Source organism: Pseudopipra pipra, chromosome 16, assembly GCF_036250125.1.
Source record: "Pseudopipra pipra isolate bDixPip1 chromosome 16, bDixPip1.hap1, whole genome shotgun sequence".
Lineage (NCBI taxonomy): Eukaryota > Metazoa > Chordata > Aves > Passeriformes > Pipridae > Pseudopipra > Pseudopipra pipra.
Genome location: NC_087564.1, coordinates 16,391,140 through 16,412,742, shown reverse-complemented (window position 1 = coordinate 16,412,742; position 21,603 = coordinate 16,391,140). Strand labels below are relative to the sequence as shown.

Below are 21,603 nucleotides of genomic sequence, written 5' to 3'. Positions count from 1 at the left end.
TCACTTCAGCACACACTTTAATGGATGCCTTTCGAAGCCACTGTGCATTTGGTTTCCTTCTGTGGGCTGTGATTTCCCTGCAGGGACTGGGTCTTCCCAGGCTGATGTTTGTTCTCGCTGGCTCTGATTTGGCTGGGGACCACTAAAAATGTTTACATGTGAGCGAGGAGCTTGAAAATCCATTTCTAACCAGACAGAAAATTTCATTTGACAAGCTCATTCAGATGTGCTGTGCCTCTGCAGGACAGAGCAGAGCAGGGGGAGCAGATCACCCACCACCAGCCCTGGCCCTAGTTGGGGACCATCTCCTCAGCACTGCCATGTGCTTGGTCTGGCACACTGGGTGCTTGGTGCTCCAGTGGCTTGGTGCATGGGCAGTTGGTGGCCAAGCTGCACTAAGTGCAATTAACTCTCCTTGTGAAGAGAAAAAGCAAATGAAAACCTCCCTCGTGGCTCTCATGCTGTCCACCCTGAGGGACAGAGCTATAATAATGTTGATGGAGAATATTGTCATTTCCCTTTTCTCCTGCAAATCATTGCCTGTCACTGTCCCAGCACTGCCTCTCCCAGTTCAACACAAGCATTTTAAAGCCCTTGCTCCTGCGCCCACAGCCTGCCAAGGCAGAGACTCTGCCAAGGACTGTCTCTGCCAAGGACTGCCTCTGCCAAGAGCTGCCTCCCTGGGACCAGCAGACCTGCACCTGCTGGACACGCCGTGGTCTCACTTCCACAGCACAGCATGGCAAGATTCTCCCTCTGCATTGGGCACACCAGCCAGGCCCCAATGAGCCCATCCTAGAGACCCTGACTGCTCTCTGGGGCCAGACAGCCTGTTTCCCTTTGGCTCTGTCCACTCTGCATGGGCTGTGTCTGCTCTCCACAGGCTCTGTGCTCCCCACGGCCTCTGTGTGCTCGCAGGCACACAGTGAGCCCACAACGAGCCAAGGCAGCTGTGGCAGATCCCTCAACACTGCATTGACCCTGAAGGATTAGGAGCAAGAAGATCTCATATTGACATCAATCCAAGGAAGCCAGATGGGGAAGACCTGGCAGGAGTGCAAGCCCAAATTATTAACGCAACAGCCACCCTGCTGCTCACAGCAGCTCAGCCAGGGCAGCCACTGAGGGATCGTCCTACCTGTGGCCTCACAGCCCTGCAGGAGCAACTGGTGGCACACGATGCCAGTGGGGCTGCCAGGGTGGTTCTTTCCCTTGGAGCAGCCAAGCACTGTGACACCAGTCCCCGAGGCCCCTGCAGCAATTGTCACCATCCAGGACAGGATGTTCTGCACCTGCCAGGTGAGGCAGTGGCTGTCACCCTCCCAGTGGCACTGCCAGCACTGTGTACGTGGGAGCACAGCCCCAACAGCACCAACTGCTCCATCACGTCCACAGAGAAGTTTAAGGTGAAGACAGCCCCGTATTTCCCTTGGGGAGAGCACAGTGAAACGGCTTCTATCCTGTTGCTCACATATGTGGGATGGATGGAAATAGGAAAATGACAAAGAAAACTTACAGCCCCATTTAGGTTTGTTTCGTGTCTTTTTCAGCAGAAGGACACCTCGTTTTCCTGGTGGTGACACATTAAGTGCACGTTCATCCTCTGGGGATCGCAGCACTGCAACAGGTACCTCCCAGGCTCAATGGGAGGGAAGATTATCATCATTAATCACTGCTGGGAAACAAGGCACTTCTCCAAACTGCACCCCTGTATAATGTAGACACACAGAGCCATACATCAAGGGAATGCTCCCTGGATGACTCAGCCAGCCAGAGGAGATAAAGGAATTGAAATTCAGGAGTGCTGCTGGTTTACATCTTCAGAGGGATGAGCTTCCTGAAAATGCTTGTTTCAACACAGCAGGGCTCAGAAGTGGGTCATTTCTGTAAGGAACTGGACAAACACACCAATTTGGCTTTGGGAATACCAGCAGGACAAGCCCAGGGGACAGGTGGGCTCATGGTGCCCATGGAGCTGCCACAGGGGACCTTGGTGCTGGTGGCTCCCCTCACCCCCGTGCCAGGCTGTGGGAGCTCACACATGGCCACTAACAAGCTCTGGCTTCTCCAGCTACTCACTTAAATTAGTGTGGGCCAGCCTGCCTGCAAACACACAGCTTAGCTCAGAGTCCAGTGTGGCCTTTTCCCATCTCCTCAAGCTCTTCCCTGGCTGCAGGGCTGGGCTGAGTGTGTGGGAGTGTGAGTGGTGCTGCACTGCAGCAACCGGTGTCTGTGTGTTGGTTCCCCTGACTGCAGGTGACTGGTCTGGGGGGCTATGGGAAGCACAGGCAGTTTGCACCTGGCTAAGCCAGGAGAAGGCAGACTGTCGTGGGATTGATGACAGGAAAGGAAGGGAAGAGCTTTGGCATGGGTGGCACAGGGCAGAGGATGTTGCAGGACAGTCACACTGACACCCAGCACCCATCCCTGCCAGCTCCAATGGGACTTGGCTCACCTGCACACCAGAACAGGGGCTGCTGGAGCAAACTTCAAAAGGGAGAGAAAATGTTTCTTTGAGTTAATATTCCCTTGCAGATCTTGTTCTGCTCATTATTCTGGACGTTACTTAAGCAGCAGCCGCTCGTCATTCGTGGTTTGGCGGTGAGAAGGGCTGAGTGCAAGAGGCTAATTTATTTTCTTTTAGTGCTTCATCCATGGCAGCCCCTGGCTGCTCCTCACCACTGGAAACCAACCAGAGGCATTTCAGATATTTCTAATGTATGACAGCAACTGGGAAACAGAAATTATCCTCTCTGAAACAATTCCTGAGACCGATTTCTTTTGGCACTTTGCAATGGAGATGTGGAGGAGACATGGGCTGCATGTACTAGTTTGCCTTTCCTGAGCAATTTATTAGCCCTGCCATCTGGTTAGACCTTGTTCCTCTCCCCAGACAAACACACCTCACTGAAGGGATGGCCCCTGGAGTCACCTTGGAGAGCAGAGGAGACGCAAGGGGCTTCCTGCTCTGCCCGGCCACACGGTGCTCCAGCCCCCTGGCACCTTCTGCCACGTGGGGCTTTGATGAGCTGGGCTCCAGCCTCGATGGTGCTTGTGCAGTGCTGAAGGAGTTCAGTGGCCCCACAGGAAGGACCAGTGGGTGCCTGCCCATGCATCCTGCCCCGGAGCCTGGCCCGGCAGCAGGGCTTGAGGTGTAAGGGGCAGCAGGACTCAGTCCTCCCCTGCTCTGGCCATCCTCCCAGCTGGCTCCCTGGTTACATCCGTGAGGAGCTGCTGGCATCCTCCACATGCTGGGACCCTGATGAGATCCAGATCGGGAGACAAATGATCTGCTCAGGATGTGCTGCCTCTGCTCCGTCTGCTCAGCCCAAATGAAATTAAAATATTGACAGAAACAATTTCTAGGGGGAAATTGGAAAAGTTACTCTCAGTGCTGGAGCTGAGCAACTCCTGCAGCCCGACTGCCCATCATCTTCCCAGGCAGCTGGGACAGGCAGTGACCTCCAGCCCGGCAGCACCAGCGGGTGCTCTGGCATGGGGCAGGGAGTTGTTCCAGCCGTGACATGTGGCTGTGGATGTGGACACCATGGTTGTTCCTGTGAGGGCACCAGAGATTTAGGCACAGTTTTCACTCCTTTTGCTACACTCAGAATTATCTTCACATAATAGTTTGGGTAAATAAAGCAAACTTGACATTTTCTGCACACATGCAATTTCCCTGGAGAGCCAGTGGTTACTGCTGGGAGGGCACTGCTTGCTGCCGTGCCAGCCGGGCAATCGTTGCCCTGGAGCAACAGGATCAGTGTCTCTCTTCCACTCACACTGCCCAAGCACCGAGTGCCCACACCCCCCATGCCCCCCACACTGCAGCACCAGCGCTCCCACAGCTGGAGAAGGACACAGCTCCCTGGGAAGATGCTGCCACCACCCCCTGGCTGGGAAACAACGGTGGTAGCATTCCCTCCCGGTTCCTCAGCCCCCGTTTTCTAATCCACTTTTATCACCCTTTCCCCAGGGCATCGCAGAACTGAGGGAAACACAGGCCAGAGGCTGTTATTTCTGTGCCACCACCAAACCCAGAACCTCATCAGAGGATGAAATCAGGTCAGTTTGACAGGACCTACTTCTGCTCAACCACACTGACAGGCACAAATTTATATTCCCAGGCTCTAATTCTCCTATTAATTAAATCTTGGAGTGGTTTTTCCACCTGTTTGCCCAGGATTAATGTCAGGCTAATTGGATACAGTTGTCCGAGCCATCTCACTCATTCACTCTGCTGTCTTTTCATACATGTTTTCCTCCTGCCTGATGCCATGTTCCAGCTCTTCAGAATCAGGAGGAAAGCTCCAAGAGGAGCTGCTTCTGACTGGTTTAAACCCCTCTCTCATGGCCAGGCTGCCCAGGACCCTGTGGCAGCACCTGGCACTGGGACTGTGCTCACACTGCCCAGCACCCACACAGCTCACCCCCCTCAGCCCAGCACAGCTCCCACCTGCACTGGCACATTTCCCTTCATCCTCACCAGCCACTGCACAGCACCAGCAGAGCAGGAGGTGATGCTGTTGGAGTGAGATGGCCAAGGGGAGGAGGGGACACCCTGCACCTGCATCCACAGCTGATGGAGCATTCCCTGGAAATCCCTTGGGACCAGAGGATCCTGCCTGGAGGGATGTCCTGCACCAGGCACTGGGCACAGCTGCCTGCACGGGGCCACCCCAGACCTGCCTGTCTGGGAGGGTCACAAGGACAGCCATGTCCCCTGTGGCATGACAGGCTCACATGGCACAGCCCACTCTGCTGCTCTGCACAGCACAGCCCACATCACAGGACTTGCAGAGCTGCTGCTTTTCTTGTGCCTTTTTTCCCCACTTAAAATCTTCTTCTTGAGCATTTAATAGGTAATTTGCATATTGCAGATTCATTTTTAAAAACTTTTTAATGAAGGTGCTTGGCTGTGCGTGTACCTGTGTGTGCCACCCGTCCCAGCTTGTGCCATATAAACTACCACTAGTTGTGGAAAAGTTAATTAAAGGTAACCATGAAAACCTCATTAGTCTTCATTTACATAAGTTGCACAGAGAAATTTTCTAACCTTTGATCCTGGCTATCACAATCCATCAGATATCTCTGCACACATAGTTCAAAGGCAGAAGCACATCTCCAATCCCCACTGCACATGCCAACCCCTGAGCTCTGCTCTCGGCTGCAAGGAGAGAGACGGGCCCCACTGCTGCACCTGCAGCTGGCAGAGGCCTGGGCACATGCCCGTGTGCATGGCAGGGTGAGTGTGCCTGCAACACAGGTAAGCACATCTGCATCACCACATCAGCATGCCCTGCCTGCCCCGAGCATGCCCTGCCTGCCCTGCAGGAGAACACATCCTGCAGCACCCAGGACCTGGCCCTGCCCTGGAATCCCTGCCCCAAGAGGTGTCCATGGTCCCTGTCACCTCTGCCTGGCACAGGGCTCTGCCCCCTGGCCCCGACCCAACTGCCCAGCAGCAGGACTAGCACTGCCAAGGACAGGAAAGACCAAAAAAATGCCTCTGGGGAACACCGAGTTCCCGTTCCCTGCACAGCTCTGTCATCTCCAGCACCAGCCTCGTCATCACCTCAATAACCTGTGTTGGTGGCTGTGGTGGGGCTCGGCATTGCAACTGGTGACAGTGGCAATCGTGTGGCCAAGGTGCCCATAAGCCACCACGTGCCAGCACAGCTCCCTCACTCCCAGCAGAGCCCAAGCCTCCCACGCTCCCAGTACTGCAACAGCACAGGTAGGATAGGACCTGTCATGCCATAAAAATATGGGAGCATTAAATGTATTAGATAAAACTCCCTCTGTTATTAAAGTAGCTCACATCCTGGAAATCTGAGCAGTGAGCAGTGCAATTTCACCCGGCGATAGGACTGGATTAAGTTCTTCCCACAAAAGCCTCTTATTGTATGAAAAAGACCATTAGCAACCATTGCAATCAATAGGGATCGGCCCTGGTGCTGCAACACCCTTCTCAGCCGGCACTGCCGATAGCAGCAGTTAGCGCGGGGCTCCTGCACGGACTCTGCAGGAAGGAGCGGGGCTGCAGCCGGGGTTGGAGCGGTCCCGGGTCCGGCGTTGGCAGCCGGTGGGCAGGACCGGCCCCTGAGCGCAGGGAGCTCTTCCCAGAGGGCGGCCGGAGCTGCCGGGCACATGCCAGGGTAACAGGGCACTGGTAGATGGGAGCCTGCAAGACAGCAGAGCCCTTCTCATCCTTCTCCCCAGTGTCTTTGGGGCTGTTCAGCTTTTCTTGCTACAGACTGGGCTGGGAGCTTCTCCCCTCAGCCCCTGTAAACAGCCACCACCATTCCAAAGCCTTCTGCTCCAGAAGCTCGGCAGAGCCCTGATAGCCTGGGAAATGCTGGGCAAATTTTGGTTATAATATTTCAAATCTCACAGGGTACATGAGGATCCATCCCATGCTGGCACAGAAAGGAAAACGTTTCCCTCACTGCTCCAGACAGGACATCTTTGCTGTGCTGACAGTCCCCCTAATTTAATTATCCTTGCTCCAGCGCTTTTGTATCACCACTCCCAGGAGGCAGGGTTCTCCAGAGGTGGTTTCAGGGCCTGTTATCAGTGATTCCAATTTCATTGCAATTTGCTGCCATCCAAATGCAGGACAGGAGCTGTGAGGCCAGTCAGGATCACAGGCACCCGGCTGCCATCGGTGGGTGGGTGGGAAATGGCTCCTCTGTAGCACCTGGGGATGGATTTCAGCCTGGGCTTCTGCTCCTCACAGGGGATGAACCTGGTGGGCACAGCTACAGGGTCACACCCTTGGCCAGGGCAGTGGCTTTGAGATGGAATTTCCAATGACTCTCCCAAGGGTAATTCACGCCCTGCAACAAACAGATGCAATAGACAAGCGAGAAGGAAAAGGCCCCTGGATTTTTAAAAGACTTAGTAACAGCAAGTGAGGGCGATACATTATTTAAAGGCTTTTCCACGGAAAGAAAATAATTTCAGCTTAGTTAGCTTTTTAGGACAGCCTAGCAGAGAGCAGGGAGCGCAGTGCCGCGGGCAGCAGGGTGGGCGCTGGAGCGGGGTGATGCACAGAGCCTGCTGCCAACGGGCATGTGGCACTGGGACCAAGCACCACGGGGCTGCAGGTCCCACCCAGCACCTGTGGCTCTGGCCAGAGCACAGAGGGGACGCAGGGCCTGGCTCCATGCAGGGGTGCCAGGGACACGCCGATGGGTGCGGTGGGAATGCAGCAGTGATGGAGAGCGCGGTGCAATGGGCACTGTGGCGCTGGGCACGCTGATGAATTAGGTGTCAGCGGGTTTAATCCGGAGTCATTAGCCATGTTGAACACTTGCATATCATTTGTTAAACTAATGGATCGCTGGAGGTCATTCAATAACAAGAAAGGGAGAGGAGGGTTATTAGTTTTTATCAGACGTTAATTGGCCAAAATCGATTACCTGTTTGGCATTTGCAGTGTTCTAGGGGTGTCTCCCCCCGCAGCCCCCCGGAAGGCAGAGCAGCTCCTCCAGGGTGGACCCTTGGGCCGACGCCATCGCGAGGGGCTCCCGTCCACCTGCTTCCCATCGGCTTGTCCCAGGGACTGATGAGGGGCACCCGGTACCCCAGAGCAGCCTGCACCCCAGGCTGCCTCTGCCCAGCTCAGGGCAGCGCCGTCAGCAGTGGCCCTGTAGCCCCCCTGGCCCTTCCAGGTTCCCCAGTTCCCCCCATTTTCCCAGCCCTCCCACCTCCCCTGGCTCCCACAGTTGTGGCACAGAGCAGCAGAAACGAGCTGGGAACTACTCAGGTGATGCCACATCTATCTAACAAGCTTCTAAATGAAAACTAGCATTTAGACTTACTGCATTCGGGCTCAAAATTTGATTACATTTTTCTACAGCTGTAAATCTGCCTCCCTTTCTGCAACATTATTATTAAAGCCAGTATTGAATTGGTGGTGTGATACGTAAAATTTCAATCCTGGCTTTGACATTCCAGGAAGTTAAAAACCAATTACAGTGTGTGCTTTGCCTCAGGACAGAATGAATCATTGAACACAGCCACTTCACTGAGAGAAATTAAAGGTTGAAGCAGCAACATGGGAAGGTATTAAGTTAAAAATCAAAGGTCAATTAAAGTAAAACTGAGTCTATTTTATTTTTAATATTTTGCTTACATTTTCATTCCTTTCCGATGAACAAGGAGGCAAAATAAACCTGCACTTGTATTTATTTGCCAGGTAATAAATCCAGGCTGAAGCTGGTTTCAGAAGCTGAAACACTCAGGTGAAAAAAATCCCAATAACCAGCATTAATCTAGCTGCCATGAACCCAGCACAGCAACAGGGTAGCACCCACCCCCACAGCAGAGCGAGGGGTCCCCATGGGACACTGTCCCCATCACCATCACCCTGAGCCCCCAGGGCCCCACTTGGCCCCAGAGATTGGCTGTGCCATGCTGGGACAGGCAGCACCAATTGCAAAAGGTGTGAAAGAGGGTCAAAGCCGGCACTGAGAAGTGCAAAGAGCTTCATGTCCTGCAGCCAGCACCTCCCTTGGGCCCGCTGAGCACAGCAGGATGTGCAGGGTGGGGAGCACAGCAGGTCCCACTGCACGACCAGCACGACCAGCCCCACCACACAAATCACTTCACAAAGCAGTGAAGCTGCTCTGCTCCCTCCTTGACAAGGGGGACTCTGGAGAGGAGATGTCACAGCCCATGTATCCATCCAGTGCCAGGGGGAACCAGCACCAGGTCCCTCCTAACCAGGCACGACAGGAGCCCTGGTTCGCTGGATCCAGCGGCCGTGCAGGGGCAGGATCGGTGCTGCCTGTCACCAAAGCAGCAAATAGAACAGGGTTATCTGCGAGCTGAGGCAGGAGCTGCTGATTCCTCCTGTAACACAAGTATTGGAGGTATTTCCCTTGCTTGGCAGGAGCCTGTCAGCACAAACGCCTTCAACATGGATTCTAATAGATAATCCATACCTTGAAGTGCAGTCTGTCATCTGCTTGTTACCCACGATAAATCATTCGCAAAGTATTAAAACGCTTAAAGACTGTCATAGGGGCTCCAGGAATTGCTTTGCAACAAGCACAGTCTGCCTGTTAAAGGAGCAAATGGATCCTCAGTGGAGCCGGGCAGCGCCAGTGGACGTGGCATTATTTACAGCCCGGAACACAGAGCTGTGCAGCAGTGCTGGAACCCTCCTGGCCCCTCTTACCACTGCTGAGACAGTCTGATCCCAGCTCTGGAAACTAGCTAAGGCCATTAGGAAACACACCCCTTCTCCAAGGAGCCAGTTCTGCGAGATTAAAAACGGGAGCACAGGCACTGCCGACTGCGGGGTACTCACATCCATACCGAGTGTGAACCACAGGGAGGCACTGAGCTAATGTATTCCCAGACAATTTAGGCTCATTTCAATAAAACCAGAATTAGACGGTAGCAAACAGCAGGGAGAGCAGCTGTTACAGCACCGAGACACCTAACACAACACCCCCTGGCACTCTGTGACAGAGACAGCACATCCAGCCCAGGGAGAGCAGGGGTGGCTGGGCTGGGACAGTGACAGGGGCCACCTGCTCCAGGGACCTGCTCCTCGGGAGCCCCACGTCCCCAAACCTGCAGGGACACACAAGCAGGACAATGACCCACAGGTCCAGGAATCCACAACCAGCCTTGACCTGCAAAGCCACCAACACCCATCACCAGAGGAGTGCAGCAAAGGGGCAGGGGGAGCTGGAGCAAGGACATTTGAAAGGGCTGGGGGGATGCCCAGCACCAGCGCCCTCCATCACAGCAGTCCCCTGCCAACCCCAGTCCCAGCCTTGCTCACTGGCCACCAGCTCCTATCACCTACAGCAGCGAGACCAAGCTCCAGGCAGGAGGGGACACATCATGGACCCAGGTCCTGTGGCATTTTGGGCCAGGAGACCCCAGCCAGACCCTCATCCACCATGGGACGGGGCACAGGAGACCAGAAAAGAGATCCCCACACCTTCAGAAGCCACTCAGGCCACCCCTGCCCACAATATGGCCCAGCCTGAGAGACTTTTAATGGTCCCCTTCCCCCATCACACCCTGAGCCCCACACCTGGGTACCCACTGTAAACTGGTAAATATACCTGGGAATCAGCCAGAGGCTGGTGTCAGCATTTCTTATTAAAAGCTGGGTTTTTGCTCTACGACAGACTAGTTTTATGTTCCCATAAATTGCCAACAGTTGGTCAGATCCCCACAGAGCCAGGATCGATACCCAGCCGAGGGGAAAAAGTGCTGAGGAAGGAAAAGCAATACTCCAATTAGAGCAAAATTTAAGAGTCCAGGGGTAGGGGTGACAGTGCCTAATGTGCTACAATTTATTGATGGTCTCCCAAAGATTGGGTTTTGTTCTGGCTCTCAGAGGCAGTTGTTAATAAATATCCAGGCAGCTGCAGTGACTCCCACCTCTGTCCACTGCACCCTTGGCCTTGCTTGGCACAACCAGTGACCATTCCCACATGGTTCTGCTCCTCCAGCCAAACCTGGGGTGTTCTTAGCTCTTCTGGTTCATCCATTGGCAGAGGGTCTCCACTGATGCCCCCTGACCTGACAGCAGGCAACCAACAGCCTATGTATGGGTGTACGGGTGCTGCCAGCCCCAGACCAGGCTCCGGGGCACAGGGGCCAAGGGAACGCCTGGCACGCCCCCACCAGTGGTGCCCAGGGACACCTCCATCTCCCCCAGGGTGTCAGAAATCTGTGCCCAGATCTGCAGTAATCTAATCCCAATTTAGCACAGCATAATCCCATGCTGTGGGATTATGACATCTGGGAGCCCCAGCCCTGGGCTCCCCTCCAGACACAGCTTTACCCCCACTGAGTCCTGCCCTGCTCTGTCCTCACTGTGCACCAAGCACCTGCCACGGACCCTCAGAAAGAGGGAGGCAATAAAATTAATCTCTCGGAGATCAAAGTTCTCACATGTTTTCCATGGGCCTCTTGCTCCCTCCTAGCAAGGCTGGGGAACAGCAGCCGGCTCTCTGTTAAATCCCACAGCCAGAAAAACCCAGCTGGACTGGAGAAATGTTGGCAAATATAATAAACACAAGTACATTAATTCTGCGAAGCCTTTGGCTATATTAATCTCTCTTTAATGTAATCACCTATAAATAAGTGATGACCCCATGATTTAATACGACATCTGCCATCCCCATTTCTACACAAGAAGTGAAGCAATGCCTCTGGTACGTGGTATGTGCGTGACTGCCCAGCACAGCCACCAGCTCCTCAGCTCAGCACCCAGGGGCTTGGCTCTGGCTTGCCTTTCCCAGCAGGATGGATAGAAACACAGACCAAAGCTGCATGGCAGGGGCTGACGGGGGCCATGTGTCCCCAGAGGCCCAGGGACCTGTGGGGGGAACGGGTGATGCAGCACAGCTGTTGGCAAACACACCATCAGCATTTCTGTAACCAAAGCTGGGCAATGGGAGATCAGGATGGCCGATTTGGAGATCTGGGGACCAAGGGGGATTCATGGGCAACTCCCCCCTCGGTGAGCACTGAAGGAGCAGGGGGCATGCACCAACAGTGCTGCTGACCTGCGCCAACAGTCCCCTCCATGCAAAAACATGCATGGAGGAGGGAGGAGAAGAGGAAAAAGCCTTGCAAATCAAAAATTGTGTTGAAAGGTGAGTTTGTGAAGCTTGACCCAGCCCCTGCTGCACCAATCCAAAGGCTCGATGGAGCAGGAGGATCACAGTCTGCAGTGGAAATGCCCTCAGAGAGCTCCAACCACATTGTCTTCCATTCTTCCCTGTTCTTCAGCTGAGAGGACACGCTGGACCACTAAAGCATTTTGCACCCCCTTTGACCTGAGACTGGGCAGCCCAGCAGCCACGGGCATGGTGCCTGCAGCCACGGCAGCTAGAGCAGCTCTCCTAGCCCAGGGGGTCACCTACAGATGACACACCAGGGACAGAGGTTTCCCCTTCAGCAGCTGGGAGCAGCAGCCCATCCTCCTCCTGCCTTGCTCCATCCTCATCCTCGCTGGGCAGGTGGCAGGAGCAGCCCATCCACATATTCCCATCTGGCAGCCACACGCTCCCCTGGGTCAAGAGCCACCACTGCACACCCTGCTGAAGGAAAAACAGAGTTTAATTAGCACAGACCTGGAGGAGCTTCAAGCCTCCAGAGTCTGGTGACAGCAAGAAGGGAACAGGCCTTTGGCCACGTTGTGGGCAGGGGCAGTCTGAGGGGCTTCTGGAGGTGTGGGGGTCTGGCTGGGGGTCTTCTGGCCCCAAATGCTGCAGGGCTTGGGTCCATAAGGTCCCTTCTGCCTGGAAGCTTGGTCTCGCTGCTGTGGGTGGCAGGAGCTGGTGGGCAGCAAGCAGGGATGGGGCGGGGGGTGGCAGGGGACTGGTCCAGTGGTGGGAGGCCCCCCAAGCCCTTTCATGCGGGGGGCTGAGCCCAGACATGAGGCACGACAGGGCAGATAGAGAAGACTCCCGCCTCTGCCTGGGCAGGTGTGAACCCCCAAACCCCAAAGAGGAGCCAGATCACATCCCCCTGCCCACAGGGCTCCTGGACCAAACTCACCAGCACAAAGGCCCTGGTGCAGGTCCCGCACCCGCTCCGGGACCGTGGCCGAGCGCCGCAGGGCCTGGGCTGATGGTCTGTGGAGAGAGAAGCATCAGGGACAATGTGGGGGAAGGGAGGAGCCCGTGTCTCTCCTGCCCCAGCACACAGGTCTGTGCCCAAAACCAGGCCTCTGGGTTTCCCCAAAGGAGCCCTGATCAGGGCACAGGGGGAAGGTTTCCAAGCCTGTGCCCCCATCCCGTGCCCGGAGCAAGGCAGGGAAGAGCATCCCACGAGCGGAAACACGGCAAGGCTGGAGCCTGCAGCCTGGAAAAACGCTCACTCAGGCAGGATGCCTAGTAATAAATTTATTGTATTTTATTACATATTCCCCTTTTTGCACTTAATTCCAATTCCTCATATTCAAACTCTTCTTTCTGAAAGAAAACGATTTTTAACATAAAAATATAAATTCTGCATATTAAAAGTGCATACACCTTGAATAATAAAACATACAAATAAATAATAAAAGGCATTGACACAGTCTCATGCACTTGTCCTCAAATAATTTAAAATTTATGGTACAATGTTCAACCCCAAGTAAAGACAATCTGCTTTCCAATTACTGTACAGGTCAAAAACATTAAAATACAGAGGAGAATATCAAAGGTGTGGGCAAACCCCACGTCCCTGTACCAGGTACAGTGATGTGACATGCAGTTTGAGAACTGTAGATATTCCAGTGTAAAATCTGACACTGTGTCCAGACGAGAAACTGCATTTGCAACAGGACTTAAAATTCAATTTTAACCAATGGTGAGGCACAGGTGGTGAGATCTGTACAAATTCATACCTGGAAGGCCACAGGACAATAATGGAACCACTTGTGGCCTGGATTCCCTTGTGTCACCCTACCCAAGGCAATAGAGCACCTCCAAAGGGGTTTATTGCACTCACAAATGCCACACGAGCCTGAGGCCAGCGTGCATGTGCTGTAGGGCCGAGTGAGCCAGTTACACTTAGTTTTAATCTGTGTCTTATTTGCAGATAAATTGAGTGCTATCGCCTTTATAAAAATAGAAGAGTCCCTAAGCCTTTAGACCTAACAGACATTGTACAAGTCATCAGGTGCTTTTCTTTTACAAAATAAAGCTCCTAACTGCTTTATGGTGCTTTTGTTGAGAAAAACATGTAGGACTTTCATCTCACCACAGATTAAAACTAAATTTCAGTTCCCTCCACAAGTAACATCAGATACTGCCAAATTCTTTTGGATTAGTATGCAAATGACAAAGATACAAAAAAAACACAAAAAAAAAACCAAAAAAACAAACCAAACCAACAGTACAATTATTTGGAATGTCATTTCCAAATCCCCTCTGTGCTGGCTGACCGAGGGGAGGGCACCAGGCCCATGGGGCCAAGGACCAAGAAGCCCTCACGGGCTGCCCCAGCCACGCAGTGCAGCCACCCCGGTGGGACCCGCCGTCCAACAGGACATGGCTCAAAACCACCACCACGGGGTTCTGGAGCACAAAGGGAAGCCTAGTCACCCCCATGGGCAGCTGGGGCTCTCCTGGGAAGACAGGCAGAGCCCAGAGAGCAGTACCAACAACTGGGAGCCACTCCCCTCGCACGGACACTCGACAGCAGCTCTGTGAGTGCCCGCACAGCTGCCTGCCCCCCTGACAGCACAGCTGCCTGCCCCCCCTGACAGCACTGAGTGTGCCTACAGCCCATGGAATGGCAGGCTACACACAGAACCCTGACTGGGACTGCTCTGCTAAGAAAAGAAAAAACAACACAAAACAGAAATCAGTTGTTCTTGTTTCCCCGCTCCGATCCCTCTGACCTTACGCTATGCTCCAGCCTTGTCAGTAATGCAGAATCCTGCAAAGGAAAGAGTCAAAGATGTGCAAAGGAAGCAGGAACCCAGGGACATGCTCCTGTGTGCCAGCAGCAGCTGCACCACCAGGCAGCGGCACAGACTCCAAGCGGTGCTCCGGAGCCTACGGGGCGGTTCCAATGCTGAGCACAGCCACGGCTGGGCTAGAGGCTTGCATAGTTAGTAGGGACATGCATTGGGGACAGCAGGGCCATGCAAGCTGCCTGGCACCAAGAAAAATGGTTAGTCATGCTCAAGTTTTGGCTTCGGAAAGCAAACCCCTGCAGCGACGGCGGATGAGGGCACTTGCAGTGGGAGAAGTGCAATTAAGCTGCTAGCTTTCTATCCTAAGCATCTTGTTTTTATTAAGCCATATTTGATAAGTCTGAAAGGGTTAACAATTTATACACCCAAAGTGAGACACTTACAAGTTACAGAGAACTGCAGGCACCAAATTGTCTATCAAATGTGATTAATACAAATAAAAGGTGCCTCTTTAATACATGTCATTGAAAATGTGCTTGTAACTTGAATACTACTAAACACTATCCAAAAGACACAGCCCAAAAAGGGTAAAAAAAAGTCTCTAGGTGACTCCAGTAGGACTTGAGCACTGGAATGAAGGCGCTGCTCTCCTGTGCCCAGAGGGCCAATTGCAGGAGCAGGAGCAAGTGGCAGACTAGGGACGTGGGGTGAAACACAAGTCACACACACAGGCACAGGTGAGTCCAACCCAAAACTGACTGAAAACACGATGCCCGGAAGCCTGTTCTGCCTTAGAGCTCACCCAGCTGTTTGGCAGCAGGGACACTGCTGAACCTCCCTCTTCCCATGTGTTCCCCACCCGTGTGAGGCTGCCCTGTACACCTTTGCTCCCAGGTTCTCAGCACAGGTGTCCCAGACCCCACCACCCCAGCCAGGCATGGTTGTGGTGTTGGCATCTAGGACTTGGCAGATGTCTGTCTGGAGCGTTCCCTGGTACCATGCCACATGCTGACAGCTGGACAACGATACACATGGACAAGAATTCCTATACCTGAAAGGGCCAAGCAAAATCTGGTTTAAAGCAAGGAGAGAAGACTGATGTGGCATTTCCCCAAATCCCTTGAATTAGGGCCTGCAATAACCTACATTTAGTTTCAGAAACATTTACCTTACATCACTCATGGAGCCTTGACTGTAACAGCAACAAGGCTTGGATTGACACTCACAGTGAACAGTGTTTCCTGGACCCACACCCTTCAACCCCCTCCCGTGCAAGGAAGCTTATTTACTACCAAAGATCTGTGACACCAACAAGCAGAGGTGCAGAGTGAAAAGTGGCTGCATTCCCAAGTGCTCTGTTACAAAAAGACCATGGAACACGGACTGAGCTTCCCAGGGACCACAGGTGCACACCTTGCACATTTTGCCCAGTGCCTGCCTTATGTTTCACGAACACTCCAGTGCACCCTTGTAAGTCAAACTGTTTCGCCTGAGGACACAGCAAGTCAAGCCCTCCTGAGCAGAAAACCCATCACAGAGGAGCAGCATCCCACTCTCTCCGAGACAAGGGCACTGACAGTGCAGCCCCTCCTGCCCACTCGTGCTCCACCGCAGAGTAAGGAGCCTGTGCACCAGAGCTGCTGTTCTAGAGGGACAGAGAAATCCAGTTTGGCAGGATACAAAGAACAGATAGTGCTGGAGTTGGCAGCAATTCCCATCAAGAATTATGGGGAAAGAGAGCATGATTACATCTCATGGGATTGCAGAGGTTCAACTGCTTTTATCAGCTGCTGGAACACCCGGGCCTCCGTTCCCCTTCTGTCCAAATGGGAGCTCCAAGGACCATTCTCTTGCCCCGGATACAAACATTGAACTGGCATTCAGTGAAAATGCCAGTTTGGACATGGCTTTGAATTCCCTTCAGCCCAGGCATGCAGCACAGGAGCAAAACCACCTCAAAACCCACACAGCAGCTTCCAGTTCAAACTCCTTCAGTGAGCGATGGCATGAAAAGAAAATGTCAGTTGATAAAAATAACCTTTCACAAATGTCCATGGTAAAAAGCACAGAAACTAGTTCTGTCTACTAAAAAATCCCAACCCGAGTCAGCATAAGCCACCAGAATTACATTCTTGCTACAAGAGTTGTTACAAGAGAAGAGCCAAGACAGTGTAAGACCTTAATACAGATAAAACCTTAAACAAATACTTCAACATCAACATTTCAGGGAGTAATTTAAGTACTACAACATGAAGCAAGTCTTATCTGCTCTGCTGGATATAACAGAAAATAATCCAAGAATAATCCAAGTCATACATTTCAGAAGCAAGCAATGCAATCTTTGCTTCTTGTTGCTGCAATAAATGAGGCTGAAACACCTGGGAGAAGGAATGCACTGAGGGGACAGTGACGATGGGGTTAGAACTGTCAGGGCACAGCACCCAGCACGGCGTTACACGTGCAGGCTGCAGGCACTGCCAGGATGCAGTGGGACATCACTGGGACACGGCAAGGGTGACAGTGCAGCTGGGCTCACCCTCACAACCGACCCCAGCTCTGTGGCACCCCCAGTTCAGTCTCACACACACTCTGAGATGCCAGCTACCCCCAAGCCCTTGTCTCCCAGGCTCGCTGCAAGTGTGTGGTGAGCAGAGAAGTGATCACAGAGCAGCAAAGTGCCCAGCAGACCTGGGGGCAAGGCTGCCTGCAGGGCCAGCAGCACCTCAGCAAGGGAGGAGGCGGCACAGGCCATTTCGTTACACTGACAGCACAGAGCACACTGCCTGGCCCCAAGCTACACCCGGAGAAGCTCCGCCATCGGACTGCACGACAGGAACAGACCTGGCTCAGAACAAGGCGTGCCCAGCACGCTGCCCAGCACGCTGCCCAGCACGTCGCGACCCACACAACAGACTGCTGCTGACATGAGCGATACGCAGCACATCAATACAAACCGTGGAATTTAAAACAAAAAGATTACACCACATGTATGCAAAAGAACTTGAGGAATCCACCTTAGAAGGAATCTTACAGAACTTGAGGAATCTCCTCTGTAAGAAGGGCATGTAAACGAAGTAGATGTAGTGTTTTGACCCTGATGGAGGCTGTCGTCCGAACAAGAAGGGGACCATTCTGCTGAGGGACACGTGGCAGCCAGACCTGCAGGGAGGTGACAAGCATGCCAGAGGGAGGAACATACAGCACCCTGGAGAACAGGAAAACTGCTCCAGAGGTTTGGGTATGGCCCTTCCAATCCCTACAAAGGGGCCTGTCAAAGCATGCTCAGAGAGGGCAGGACCACACTTGATCTAAACATCACCTCTGGAGATAATGGAGGCTTAATCACAACACTATGATAAGGGTCTGAGCACATTAGGAAATGCTTCCCAGGAGTTTAAACAGGAGGGTCCTGAGAGTATCACGGCCATCCAGATGTGTGGACACAATTCTCCTATGGCACTGCTTCCACAGCACCTCCACACGTACAAGCTGGCCACCAGCTGCTGCCCAGGGATTTCTTCTGTCACTTAGTAGAGTGTTTCAGAAGAAAATAGTTAGAGGACAAGGCAGAGGTTGCCTTAGGTATGGACAGAGCAAAACTCTTAATAAACCTAGCAACAAAAAATGCACATTACATTTCATGGAAAAAACACAAACTTCCTTCTGTTGGAATGTAAAAATTAAATCTATTACACAGACACGCACACACACGGACACACAGGTACCTTTCTGTCCGTCACTAATGCTAGTCCCTCCTATACTGGCTGAGTATATACCTGAGAAACAACATTAGTGTTGAAATATTGCCCTTTAGAAAGCTTGAAAATGGAGGGGAGCAGGGAGAGAGGGTTGAGAGCAGAAAGAAGCGGCAGTCTCTCCAGATTCCTTCGCATCCTCCACAGCTCGGAACAAGGCCATACACCAGCGTGGACACAGCCCACTCGGAGCAAGACCAAAGGAGTATCAGTTCACGGCTCTACAAAGCACACAAGTGTCAGTACAACCAGGGGTCAGATTCCAACCCTCGAATCTGTAGAAAGTTGTTGCACTTTCAACAGAGACTCCTGTACAAGTGCTATGGGACAGCTGCATTCACGTTCAACAATGACTCCAGCTAGGCTACTTGCACCAGTGCTGGCTGCCTGTGGCTATTTGGTTTGATGGCAGAATCAAAAGGCGCTTTAACAACTTGCAGTTAACTTCTCCTCAAAACATACATTAGGCACATGAACAAAAAAAACCAAGAGCTCAGAATAAATTAGCTTTTCAGCAGAAGAAAAGACACCTGGATTGCAGCATTTCACTGAGGTTCCAGAGAAGGCTGTACAGACACCTGCATGCTGGAAGGTAATTTTTTCAGCGGCTTGTCAGCAGACTGCTTGCCACTGGAAGGAGGAGACTGGACTCCAGGATCTAGCTGGGAAGACTTGGACTTGTGACTGGATAGCAGAGAATGTTTGTTGGGTGTGGCATCCTTTGAGACAAGTTTTTCTTTTGCAGTAATGTTGGCATTGGTTTGGGAGGCTGGTGGGACACCACCTTTCTCTGGTTTGTCCTCCAGCATGTTTTTACTGCTTGACTTGGAACTGACACTCCCTGTCTTTTTTGAGAGCATTGTTGTCTTCCCCAGGTCTGCTGACCTCCGGGTCTCCTTCTGCCTTAAGGCTGATTTAAAGAAAGACAACCCCTTCTCTTCTGACTTGCTGTCCCTCTTCAAACCAGAACGCGCCCCAACATTTGGAGACCGCAGGTTGGCCATGGAGGAGCTCCGCACGTGCTTGCTGTCCACGGCCCTGCTGTCGCTCCTGGAGTGGCTGATCCGCGGGGAGCTCGTTCTTGAGCTGCTGGTAACGCTTGTTTTATCCGACCCCAGACTTATCTTGGAGCCCTCCCTGCTGAGGCTGCGGTCGGAAGTCCGGCTCTTCCCAGTGGAGGAGCCCTTAGTCAATGAGCCTGATGGGGTTTTCTTGGCAGCTGTGGAGGACGGAGAAGAACCTGACTTTTGCTTCTGTTGTGCCGATGGGACAGATGCCTCCAGTGGCTTCACGCTGTGATCCTTCCTAGCCTGAGCAGGAGCAGGAGACCCATGTCGCCCACTGGCCCTAGAAGAGTCTGTCTTACTTCTAGACCGGGAAACTTTCTGGGAACTCTTCGGTGGAGGAGAAGAGTGAGAGACTTTGGTCTCTTGGGTAGACAAAACTGTCCTTCCCTTCCTCAAACTTCTGTCCGGCTCAGAAGGTCCCTTGGAGCTGTGACCCTTCTTAGGGGTGTCACGTGCCTTCTCTGCAGCCAGCCCCGTCCCACCAGGGGCTTTCACCTCCTTCACCGGGGAGCTGTCCACAGAATCACTCTGGTCAACAAAGGCGATTTGATTGTTGTTATCAAAAGGATCCAGAGCAGGGTGATTCCTCTCTGGCTGTACAGAGCTTTTACCACACCCATCTGAAAGGTCTGAGCTAGATGTCCTTACAACAGACTCTTCCCTGAATGCCCCTTCCATGACAGCCAAAGGGGCTCTGCGAGCCGTCCTGTGCTCTCGCCGGCCGCTGTCACAAGGCTCCAAGTAGCTACTGGAGAGATTCCTCAAGCTGCCAAAACACGAAGTGGAGACTTTGTCATCAGCAGCCTCCCCGATCTTCTCCAGCGTGGAAGCAGAGGTGTGCACTGGGGAATCTCCAGAGAAGCGTGACGGGGAGTTGGAGCGGAACTGGAGTTTTGCAGAGAGTGACCACGAGGGCCTGACACCGTTTTCACTCACTGCCAGTGGGCTGGTGACAGAGGATCTGGATGACAAGCTCTGACGCTGGACACTCCTTACAAATGGCCGAGTTGAAAATCCTCCTGCAGAGAAAGCAAGCAATGGTCTTAATGTGAAAGCCAAGCCTGCAGCTGCTTTATCCCACCCATCCATATTTCCCTACGAGAGCCAGACAGCCCACCCACACCACACTATGTCTCTCTCCATGCCTGCTGCAGGCACAGATTTTTGGACAAAAGCTGAGTAAGAAATCCAACAACTGTTATTTGCCAGTGGTCACCCAATAGTAACTCTCTGAAGCCTGTAACTGAAAACCCAGATTCTTCTCATCAAACACAGGGTTTGCACCTTGGAAGTCCTTGAAACTGGGAAGGGGTTCACCAGCTAGGATTATGATTCTGTATTAAAGAATATTTCCCAGAGCATCATGTGAAAGGCAAAGAAGGATTCCTACCTCTAGATCAAGTGAGGTATTTGTATTTACAAACTCAAAATATAACAAAGCATTTTAGAAGTGTGACTTCCATGGTCAGATCTGACAGCTGTTACAGTGCTGCTGCAGGGACATGTCCACACGCTTCCAAATGCCCTAGCTGACCTGTGAAGCTCCACATTCTCAGAAACTACAAGGCACTGTGTGGAGGAGCCAGGAAAAGCCAGGAATTGAAGAGTTACTTGCAACAAGTGAATTTGAATTTTCCCCACTCCCTGGCAGCAGCCAGCAGCACAGCAGCGGCCAATTAGTGCCTTTGCTAAGCTGTAGCACTGTGTCAGCCTCCCTGCCAAGGTGCTGCAGTGACACCCAGAGAAAACACAAACACAAGAACTTCTTGATTGAGAGGTTTCATTGATAGCATTTGCCTTCTTTGAAAGGTTCCTGCCCTGCTCTCCTCCATCCTTTCATACCAGAGAGAATCTCACCCGTGCTCCTATCAACCCAGCACCTCCCTCCCCCAGCTGCTGGGAGCAACTGTCCCTTTTAACCACAGATTTTGCAGCTATTTTAGTAGGGATCTTGCTGTGGCCCAGTTTCCCACCCCCCTCCACTGATACAAACCATCATCTTCACTCCGTTCCCCAGTGAGCTCCACGGATTCCGAGAGCGAGGCGAGGGAGGTGCGGCGCGAGGAGGCGGCCGAGGCGATGCTGGGCTGTTTGCTGCCAGGGAGCCGGCTGACCCAGTGCTCGCACAGCGACGAGCTCGTGGAGCCTGCAAGGACCGGGCACGGCACTCAGCTACGTACCACACTGCTCTGCCTTCGGCACACCCCCGGAGCCTGGAGCTGGCCAGCACGGCCACAGCATCCAGACACCGCCAAGGGAATGGGGCTTTACTCTTATGGATCATTTATGGTCAGAAGAGAAAGGCATAACTGCAACTTGTCCCAGTGTGCTGTGAATACCAGCATACAGGCAGTGCTTGAGCTTGCCACCACACCACCACAAAAATTCC

At 52.8% G+C, this 21,603-nt stretch overlaps 1 protein-coding gene and 2 long non-coding RNA genes across 18 annotated transcripts in view; 1 reads left to right on the top strand and 2 right to left on the bottom strand.

The window, feature by feature from the left end:
• On the bottom strand, positions 1-1,067 carry LOC135422850 (uncharacterized). Its single transcript, XR_010434617.1, has 2 exons — positions 981-1,067; positions 1-142 (listed from the first exon to the last, which is right to left on the bottom strand). It is a non-coding gene; the product is annotated as an uncharacterized LOC135422850 (long non-coding RNA).
• Positions 1,068-1,159: 92 nt separating this feature from the next.
• Positions 1,160-1,798, top strand: LOC135422849 (uncharacterized). 2 transcript variants are annotated; one of them, XR_010434615.1, is made up of 2 exons: positions 1,160-1,406; positions 1,554-1,798. It is a non-coding gene; the product is annotated as an uncharacterized LOC135422849 (long non-coding RNA). The 2 variants fall into 2 exon arrangements; XR_010434616.1 differs by having other exon boundaries at positions 1,551-1,798.
• A 9,263-nt stretch (positions 1,799-11,061) lies between these two features.
• USP31 (ubiquitin specific peptidase 31) overlaps positions 11,062-21,603 on the bottom strand; it is a 30,600-nt gene continuing 20,058 nt past the window's right edge. Inside the window, exons 15-19 of one of the 15 annotated variants that reach the window (XM_064673512.1) lie at positions 21,208-21,360; positions 18,169-20,233; positions 14,375-14,412; positions 12,544-12,959; positions 11,062-12,083 (exon numbers count right to left, since the gene is read on the bottom strand). In XM_064673512.1, coding sequence (XP_064529582.1) covers positions 18,693-20,233; positions 21,208-21,360 — 1,694 coding nt within the window. In that variant the 3' untranslated portion in view covers positions 11,062-12,083; positions 12,544-12,959; positions 14,375-14,412; positions 18,169-18,692. Of the gene's footprint in view, positions 12,084-12,543; positions 20,234-21,207; positions 21,361-21,603 lie in introns of all 15 variants that reach the window. The other 14 variants (XM_064673516.1, XM_064673519.1, XM_064673522.1 and 11 more) reach the window with 14 other exon arrangements.